Source organism: Lepidothrix coronata, unplaced genomic scaffold, assembly GCF_001604755.1.
Source record: "Lepidothrix coronata isolate B3197 unplaced genomic scaffold, Lepidothrix_coronata-1.0 Scaffold189, whole genome shotgun sequence".
In the NCBI taxonomy this organism is placed as follows: domain Eukaryota; kingdom Metazoa; phylum Chordata; class Aves; order Passeriformes; family Pipridae; genus Lepidothrix; species Lepidothrix coronata.
Genome location: NW_016690369.1, coordinates 196,126 through 205,651, shown reverse-complemented (window position 1 = coordinate 205,651; position 9,526 = coordinate 196,126). Strand labels below are relative to the sequence as shown.

General features: G+C 49.7%; 1 protein-coding gene across 2 annotated transcripts in view; it reads right to left on the bottom strand.

The window, feature by feature from the left end:
* Positions 1 to 315: 315 nt before the first annotated feature.
* Positions 316 to 9,526, bottom strand: part of TAOK3 (TAO kinase 3) — an 80,407-nt gene continuing 71,196 nt past the window's right edge. For both annotated transcript variants that reach the window (XM_017831337.1, XM_017831338.1), the window contains exons 15-21: positions 7,197 to 7,433; positions 6,502 to 6,630; positions 5,404 to 5,607; positions 2,828 to 3,067; positions 1,452 to 1,664; positions 899 to 1,081; positions 316 to 795 (exon numbers count right to left, since the gene is read on the bottom strand). In XM_017831337.1, the coding sequence (XP_017686826.1) occupies positions 634 to 795; positions 899 to 1,081; positions 1,452 to 1,664; positions 2,828 to 3,067; positions 5,404 to 5,607; positions 6,502 to 6,630; positions 7,197 to 7,433 (1,368 nt within the window). In that variant the 3' untranslated portion in view covers positions 316 to 633. The remainder of the gene's footprint in view (positions 796 to 898; positions 1,082 to 1,451; positions 1,665 to 2,827; positions 3,068 to 5,403; positions 5,608 to 6,501; positions 6,631 to 7,196; positions 7,434 to 9,526) is intronic.

Sequence of the window (9,526 nt, the reverse complement as noted above, 5' to 3'; positions counted from 1 at the left end):
CTGATATGTACAGCACGATTAGGTTTTTTTTTTTCTTTTTCTGTAAAATGTATCAAAAATTTTTTTTTTTCAATCTTTAATAAAATTTTTTTTTTATTATTTAATTATTCCTGATGAATAAATACCAAAAAAATAAAAATAAAATAAAATTATGCAGCAGCTAGTTAAGGTAAGGCTGCGGATTCAGTCTCTCTCCCCCTGGGATCGTAGATATCTTTTAATTATTAATATTTTTTTTTGCTTTTACTTTCATTGATTGGTGGTAAAATGAGTGATTGCTCAAAAGCAACATACATCCACTTGAGTTTTTTTTTTTTGTTTTTTTTTTTTCTCCATTAAAATTGTCTCCAAAGTTTTCACTGAAACATTTTTAATCATTGCACAGAGACATCAATACTGTGACATACTATGGAAAAGACTGCCAGGAGCTGTCCTGCACCGGGACGTGACGGGGGAAAGGGGCCCCTGATGGAGTAAGAATATACAGGCACTGGTCCGACACGATGTCAGTAAGAGAGACAGAAAGAGAGAGAGCACGCCCGTCAACATGGGGAATGTTGGGTTTGCAAGTTTTATCCTTACTTGGTTTGCTTTTTATCGGTTTTGTTTTTTAAATGGCAAAGAAATTTAACCTCATCTATAGTCCTCCTTGGGATACTCTAATGTGACCAAATTCCCAAAGCCCATTCGCAAGCTCTCCATGTCAAACGTCTCAATCTCTCGCTCCTGCTTTTCCAACAGAAACTTGATCCTCTCGCTGCGTTCCTTCTGGAGGGCGGCGAGCTCCTCTTCGATCTGAAACGAGCACAGTCAGCAGCCCCCAGCACAGCAGCCCTGCCCCAACCCCGTGTCCCAGCCGAGCTCCAGGGACCCCCCGCAGCCTCCCCCAGGAACGTACCTTTTGTTCCAGGTGTGCCCTGCGCAGCGACACCCGTTGCTCCAGCTTCTGGAGTTCCCTTTCGTGCTGTGCTTCTGTCTGCATCTTAATTTTGCTCTGGTACGCGTTGAGCAGCTCCATCTCCTGCTGGAGTTGCAGTCTCAGGGCTTGGCATTCCGCTTCCTGGGCCTCGTCCAGCCGTAGCTGTAAGGACATCGGGAAAACAACGCTCACACCTCCACTGGTAATTCCTCTGCTCCGACACTACTGGCACGCTGCTCTTCTTTCCCAAAGCCAGGAGCCTCTGGCATTGGGAAAATCATGAAGAGCAGCTTCCCCACTCACAGAGGCAGAGCCTCAGGGAAGACCCAGTTCTAAACCCCAGCACACGAGGGGCAGCAGGGGAACCACACGTGTTCTGTGGGATCCTTATTCCAAGAGGGAAAGTGCCACCTGCTGCATTATTTAAACAGCTCTTATAAACACAACCATCCAGTGGCTGGAGAAGACCATCCCAGCCTGCTGTGAGGCCTGACAGCCTGACTGTTCCCCCCTCCCAGGGACACCCACGTACCGCCTGCGAGGCCATCATCTCGTTGATGCTCTGCTCGTACTGCTCGGCCAGGATGGCGAGCTTCCGCGTCTGCTCGTCCTTCAGGCTCTTCAGAATTGTCTTGTGCTCACTCTTTGGAGTTACTTCCAGCTGGTGATTCTTCAGTGCTTTGTACTGCTTAGTTTGCACTTTGCATGTGTCCTGGAACTGCTTTTTGATCTGCATTTCCATAGCCTGCCAAGGAAGGAACGATGTGAGGAGCGCAAAGAGCTTTGGGGACGGAGAGGTTATGGTACGTCCAAATGGGTGGGCTGGTGAGAACCACAGCTCCTCTGTGCTCTGTGCTGTCACCTGCAGCTCATGAGCAGGGTGTGCTTCACACAGGGACCTAACCAGCAGCACCAGCTCAGGCCGTGGCTGGGCCAGGAACAGGGCCTGCTCAGCCCTCCCTGGCCCAGGGCACCTCTGTCCTCCACCCCTGCTTCCTGCAGGTCATCCAGCCCATCACCTGCCACCTGCCTCCCAAAATACACTTGCTTTTTCACAGCTTCCCTCCCATTCTGCTTCTGTGCCCTAGGAGGAAGCCACAGATCTGAAAACTAGCAAGGGTGTGACAGAGTGACAGCAACGTGCCTTCTCCCTGGTGACCAGTGACAGGACCCGAGGGAACAGCTGGAGCTGTGCCAGGGAGGTCAGGAGGGATACTACAAAGAGGTTCTTCCCCCAGAGGGTGGCTGGACACTGAACAGGCTCCCCAGGGCAGTGGCCACGGCCCCACGGCTGCCAGAGCTCAAGGAGTGTTTGGACAATGCTCTCAGGCACAAAGTGGGATTGTTGTGGTATCCTGTGCAGGGCCAGGATTTGGACTGGATGATCCATGTGGGTCCCTTCCAGCTCAGGATATTCCATTATTCTGTGACATTGGGAGGAGGAAGAGGCCTTTCCTACAGGGAGCAGCTCAGAGGTCTGTGACCAACCTGCAGCCGAACTGGGGCAGTGCACAGTGCTCAGCACACCCATGTCCTCTCTCCTCTCCTCTTAAAGCAGCACCCAACCCCTCTCCATATCGAGGTTTCCAGGCTGACACCAGCGAGGGCCTGAACAAAGCACAGCTCCTCAGAAGCAAATTCTGTAACACTTTTCTCAGAACTGGACTATTTTTACCCAGCAGCCTCAATTAGCACAGCACCTAAAAAACCCTCCCTGAGCTCTGTGCTGTCACAGCCCACAACTTCCTTATGCAGAGCAGCCCTGTGCAAAGGGAAGGGATGCAAGGGAGAGCACAGGGTGTGGAGAGCAGCGGTCCCACAGCGCGGATGAGGCAGCCAAGCACGGCCCCGCCTGCCCGGCAGGACAGAGGCAGGAGGAGGAGGAGGAGGAAGGAAAGCTTCTGGCACCTTCAGGTTCTTTGGTTGCTGCCGGAGCTCCATGAAATGCTTCCTGTGCAGCTCCCGCTCCCGCCTCTTGTTGTATTCCAGCTGGTTCTCGAGCTCAGTCTGGTGCTGCAGCCGGATCAGGTCCATGCGCAGCTTCTGCAGCGTGTGCAGCTGCCGGTACTCCAGCTCGCGCGTGGACTCGTCGTGCCGGATCAGCATCGCGTGCTCCATCTCCTTCTGCGTCCGCTTCTTGTTCAGCTCCTGCACCAGAGCACAAGGAAGGGCTCAGCAGGGATGGATTCTCCACCTGGAGATGCTGCAGGTCACGAGGCCAAGTGTCCTGGTCACTTGTCTACATGACACCAAAGACTTCGTGTGTCACAGGGGAACACAAACCCAGCAGCGCCATGGGGATGCTAACAGTGACCTCCATCCATCCATCCATCCATCCATCAGCTCTGGCATGGCCCCGGGAGTCCCCAGCAGGTGGCACTGGGACCCCACACAAGCCCTCTGTGATTGCTGAGAATCGCAGCAGCTCTTAATAAATACAACTCAGGGCTGGTGGCACTGACAGAACTGAAGGCTCCTGTTGTCTGGTTTAAATTCCCCTGTGCCCCTGCTTGGCACTGGAATGAGGCTTCTCCCAGATCACTTTTATGAGAATGGCCAAAGCAGTGGTGAAGGGCTCCAACACCACCTCAGGTGAGAAAAAGAATAGTCCAGGTGGGTTTTGGCCTAAGGTGCAGCACGTTTTTAAACTGAGGATAGAACCCAAGGCTCACCGGGTTTCACAGTGTGCAGTAAAGCTCTGCACAGTCCAGGATAACCCACACTGAGCTCCAAGCCAAGGAAGGGGGAGACACCAGTTCCCTCCTTGATAACTGCCTGTATTTCTGCCTCAGTGTATCAGCCACAACCTGTGGAGCACGGAGCTGACTCCAGCTCAGTGGAGCTGTGATTCCAGCTGTACCCCTTGCTGATACTTGGAGCCCTTCACAGATGGTCTGCTGGTACATCCCAGATCCAGCCCTCAGGTTTACAACCTCATTGCTCCATGCTGGAGTCAGACAGGCACAGCGGGGCTGCCCCACACCACATGCAGTGCCTGGCCTGGGGAGGGCCCAGTGCTGCCTCAGCCTAATGAGTTTCTGCAGGAGAAGCAAAAAAAAAAAAAAAATCTAATTATTCTGAGCTGTTGCTCACACGTTGTAATCCTGTTGTGTCTCTCAACAGCAGCACCTGCAAACAGGCACTTCAGGCCCTCTGGCTGCTACAACTGGGACAGGTTTGAGTTGAGAGGATGGGCAAGGAAACAGGGCCTGGGCTTGTCTCTGCCTTCCTGGCCATAAGGGTGTTGCACGTCTTTACATTTAAGAAAAATTTTCCCCCCACAGCCAAGATTAAAAATGAGATCATTTCCCAATGGCACAAAGGCAGCTGGGACACTGAACAGGCTGTGGCATGTTTGTCTTCACCTCAGGACAGCTCAGCCTCTCTGGAGCCCATTCCACACCTGATTTCAGTTCACACAGCACGAACACACACAGTCACTCCACCCCTCTCAAGCACTTTCCCACCTGCACAAAAAGAACCTCCGTGGTTACTTAAAAATATCATGAAAGCCACATTCTGAAAGTGTTATTTACTTCAGGTGTCTGATCCAGTGTATCTGAAGTAGTTAGCAGGACATAGTTATTTTCAGTTATTAGTTATTTTCAGGACATAAACAATCAGATCATTCTGAAAATTATCAGGTCCCTCTTAAGAGCTTAAATGCAGGAGCTCAGGGGTGTGTTCACTGGTTAAATGCCACGCTAGGTAACTGAACTCTGTTCTCATCCCTGCCACAGAGCTCTTACATGCTGGGATAAGGGTGCCCAAATCTGATTTTTCACACTCATTCATTCCCAGTGTGCCTGAGCTGAGATGTCTGGATGTGATTTGCAAAGCAGCTGAGCAGCCCCAGGCACATCTGAAGTCAAGGGCGGCAAAACTCTGAACAAGTGAAAAGTGTGCTGGAAAATCTGATGGTAGCAGGCCAAGTGCAATTAGATATTTTTGACCATTCCTCACTCAGTCTTCACTAAAATACCCTCTTATTTGATAGTCTTCATCCAAAAATAACATTAATGAAGAATTCAGGTACTACAGAAAAATCTACAAGTAGCAGCTCCTCCTCCAAAGTGGTATTTGACCACAGGCAGTAACTAATGAGGGAAAGCAGGATGGGAATAGCTCCTCCTCAACAAACTACTGCCCCATCCCACAGCTCTCTGTGGCACAAACTGCCCTGTGCTGTGAAGGCAGCCCAAAGGATCCCCCAAAATCCAACACCTGGGAGCTCAGATGAGGCATCTGGCCCGGGGTGGGTGTCCCACACCATGTTTCTGTCTGCCAGTCAACGATGCCACCCCTCCTCAGCTAATCAAAGCAGCCACAGCTCTGTGGAACACTATTCCCCACAGCTTTCCCCCCACTTTTTTCCCCAGTTCTGTTTAGCAACTTCACACATGAAGATCTAGCCTCAGTCAGCAGCTGTTTTAGAGCTAAAGCAGCTAAAGAAATGCTTGGAAAGGAAGTGAGAAGTGCCATACTTCCCGAATGTTCTGCTGCTCCATCTCGTGCCTCTTGATCATCGTTTTTCTCTTGAAGGAACGGCAGTTTTTGTCGTAGTAGAGTCTCTGCTGGCTGAGAAGTTGGGCCTCCTCTTCAGCCTGTGTGTGCTGCAGGTTCTCTTTATGTTTGGATATCCTTTCTTGCTTCTCTTTCTTGGGCGTGCTGTGGTCCTCGTTCATTTCCTGCAGGGTCAAAACAAGGCTTCCCTCAGGATCACGGTCACACAGGGCTTGCAGGAGTCACTGGCTACATCCCTGCCATCCAGGACCCCAAAATCCTGCTACAACACCAGGTGCCAGCAGAACCTGACCCACCCGGCCATGCCCAGCCCTGCTGCCTCCAGAGTTGTTATGACCCACACCAAGAGGAGGAAAATCAGCCACTAAACACAGACATTTGGGGAGTGAACAGCACAGAGAGGAAAGAGAGTCACACACCACTGCAGGGGAGGCTCTGGCTGCCCAGGAGGGAGGACAGGTCAAACCCCTCAGGTCCCTTCCTAGCTCTGTGCCTGCTTTACAAACAGTCCAGCCTGGGTTTAAAGTTTTACTTCAACAGGTCTCATGCCTGTAAATCACAAAACAGGGCTCCTTGCTATTCATTTTCTCACCTTTACATTCTTAACAGCAAATTATTTTTGCACTTTGGCACAGATCAGCCATATACTATATTTTTATACATACTTCTAATTCATGTAAGTGATCATAGGGCTTTTAGTCAAGGGACACTGAATGGCTGCTCTGATTACTTACACCTTAAATAAAAAAAAAACAGATGAGGAGAAAGTGGAAGAAGAATTCACTTCTCTGTGAAGTCCCATTTTCCCTCATCACCCTTGGTTTCAAAGATTCTGCTCTACAGCAAGTTATGAAGGCACCTCTAGCACCCCCAGAGATTCTTCTGAAAATGCTGCCAGATGGTCCCAGTTCCTGAAATTTTATTTGCTGAGCATCTAAATTTGCTTCCAAGCCTGACAGGATCCCTTAAACCCCTGGGCTGGCCCTGCTTTATCAAAACCAAAGACTGGCTTGTGTTCATTCCACACCCCTTCAGCCCTGAAAATGAGGGTTTCTTGCCTCTTTAATCTTTTCCTTGCAAAGCTTGTATTGTTTCTTCTGACTTTCTAAAAAGGTCGCCAGGTCTTTCTTTTGCTGAGCCAAAATCTGTTGCTGGAATTTCTTTTCATCTGCTGCAGCTGCCTTTGCCTGCAAGGTACAGAGAGGAAAAAAATAATAGAGAAACAAAGGGTGAGTAGGTACAGAATCCAGCACAGATCAGTCTTGTGCTGTGTTTTTTGGTCATTCCTCCCTCACTGTGCTAAACAAAGCCATGAGCATTAAGCCACAGGAAAACTGCTTGCACTGAAAATCCATGATGGCCATATAAATGTAAGAGTTTTCTTGTGCTTCTCATCTCCCCACCAAAACCACCCCAGGAGGTACAAACCCCACTAATTCACCGCGTGGATCAACATGTTGATTTTTAAACAGAGCGAGGAGCAGCAGCAAGGTTTGTCATCCCCTCAGCCATGAGGCAAAGCTCCTACAAGGTCCCCACAAGGATCTCCAGTCTCCCTTATGGAGCTGTCACTGGCTGTGGTACTGGTAGATGCCAATGGAGTGCCCACCATCCAGAAGGATGACTTGAGGCCGGTTCACCAAACTGGCCAGGGCAGCTCTGGACAGTGACCACACAGAGCACGGGGGGTTGAAGCAGCAACTCCCACAACCTCCTCTTACCTGGACTCACCTCTCCCTCCAACCCCACTCACCTCCTTGTCCATCACAGCCACCTGCTTCTTGGCCAGCTTCTCCAGCTCGATGGACGAGTTGTTGGCGTGTGTCTCCACCTCCTTCTGCAGCTTGAGGCGGTGCTCGTCCATCTCGGCCTTCAACTTGTTTTCCAGGGCGATCAGCTGCTTCTGGTGCTGGCGCCGCATCCGCTTATATCCTGACATCTGTTCCCGCAACTCGTTCTCCTGCTCATGCTCATGGATCTGTCTTGTAACCTGATGGCAGGGAGAGGGGAAGAAGTGCTGCACGGCCTTCCTTTCACAGACAAGCTGTCTCCATGTTGGAGCTCACCCGTAAGCCGGGCCCTGCTTTGCTGTCCTCTCAGAGATCAGCTTTCAGGGAATGCTGCTCCAGGTTTCAGAGGTGCTGCTGTTTAATGTCACAGAGACATAGGGTTTCTCACTCCTGATTTTTAGCCCCTCACCTTTTCCTGAGACTGTTGTGTGTGTTTTCGGTAACGCAGCAGAAAATGCCATGTTACAAATAAAGGAAGTTACTGGTTATTTATCACTCCAGGAAACACGGGAGGAGATCTGGAAACAAAGGTGGCTGGATGATGGACAACCTTCTTCAGACACAGGGGATAACTTTTTTCAGACACAGGACTCAAATCCTGAGGGTGACATGGACTTACAAGATGGGATCCATTTTAAGAACCCCTCGACCCACCCATTCTTTCCTTCCTCCTCAAATAATGCCCCAATGCCAATTCAGTCCTTCAACACCTATTTCCTGCTATGAGTAGCCTCCTTCAAAATTTCTCCTTAAAATTCAAGAGGATGGTAGACTGAGCTCATTCCCTCCTAGAATTGAAAGTTTTCTAACAAGGGAACGCTGTTCTGGAACTGTGTGCTCTTAACAAGATTGATCAGATGGTCTAAGCAGATTTTAAACCCTGCTCAGCTGAAACAAACTCACAAGTTCCACATTCATTTCCATGCCCAAGTGTATCCATGTGAAAGGAAGGCAAAAAAAAAGAAAAAAAACACCCAGTAAGTCGTGCCAAAAATGTTCAGAAAAAAATGCAAATGGTGATGCTTCCATTTCAAAAAAAGAAGAGTGTCTAAGAATGATTTCTATTTTCTTAAAGACAGTCTCAGGAACGTCCCATATAAAGATCTGCTGATCCTTTTTATGACCTGGGAGCCAAAACTGGAGGACCTGATTCTGTGTGAGGGGATCTCTGCTTTTGTGCTGAAGTGTGAAGCAAAGAGCTCAGCCCTTTGAAGGCCATCAGTGACACTTTACAAACCAACAGCCCTTCCTGCAGCCTGCAAGAGCCCAGCCTTGCTGATGGATTCCTCCAGAGCAGCCCAGAAAACTGGCCTCTACTACAGGGCTGCTGTCACTTGAAGGCAGTTTTTCAAGGATTTTCAAAGTTCAGACACGGGATGGGATGTACCCACAGACCTGAGAAGGTTCAGGTTCAACAGAAGAGCAGCTGCTTTGTAGAGCAGCAAACCCAGTGCACTTGCTGGCAGCCTTGTGCTCCAGGACCAGGAGGTGACAGGAAGCACTGATCAAGTAAGAGCTCTGAAATCACCAGGCAAGATTAACACCCCAACTGATGTCACCCAAGGCAGGCAGCTTGTGCCACCTCTCTCAGCTCAAATGACTCCCAGCACTTGGGAGGAGTGTGAAGAGGAGCTTAGGAAGAGCCTCTCAAAGCCTTCACCTTGGAACAGATTAACAGCAATTTACAGCAAATAGGTGCCAACCAAGAAAACTATTGCCAGAGCCCCAAGGAGAGAAATGAGACGTGAAAGGATGAAGGCACGGAAGGGGTTGGCCTCTGTCTCCCCCCATCCCTTCCAAAGACAACTCCAGAGGGAGAAGGAAATGTCTGATGGCAAAGAAACCAAAGGACCAGCCTGCCTAGAGCACTGTGTCAGGGATGGTGGTGGATTAACAAGGTCAAGCATCCACCACGAGGTAAGAGATGAGGTGTAAATCACATCCTCCTTGTGCAAGGGATTTCAGGATGTGCTTTTGAAGTTGACTGGATTAAACATATACTTACACCTCAGCAGCCTTCAAATGCTTGGGACTAGGTAACAGAACAGATCTCAGCCAGCCACCAGGAGCGTGTGAGATTGTAGGAATGATCACGGAAACACAAACACAGCGCTAGCTGTGTATTCCTACAGTTCAGAAAGCTTTTGGTTTTTCCAAGCAGACCAAGGACAGCCACGCTTTGCACAAGCTGGGAAGTGTTTGTAGGAACTGGCACGCTTCGGTCAAGTAAGTCAAGAGTAAGATCTCTGCCAGAAGCTTCCAGGTGAGGAAAGTTCCTCTGAGAAGCCATCCA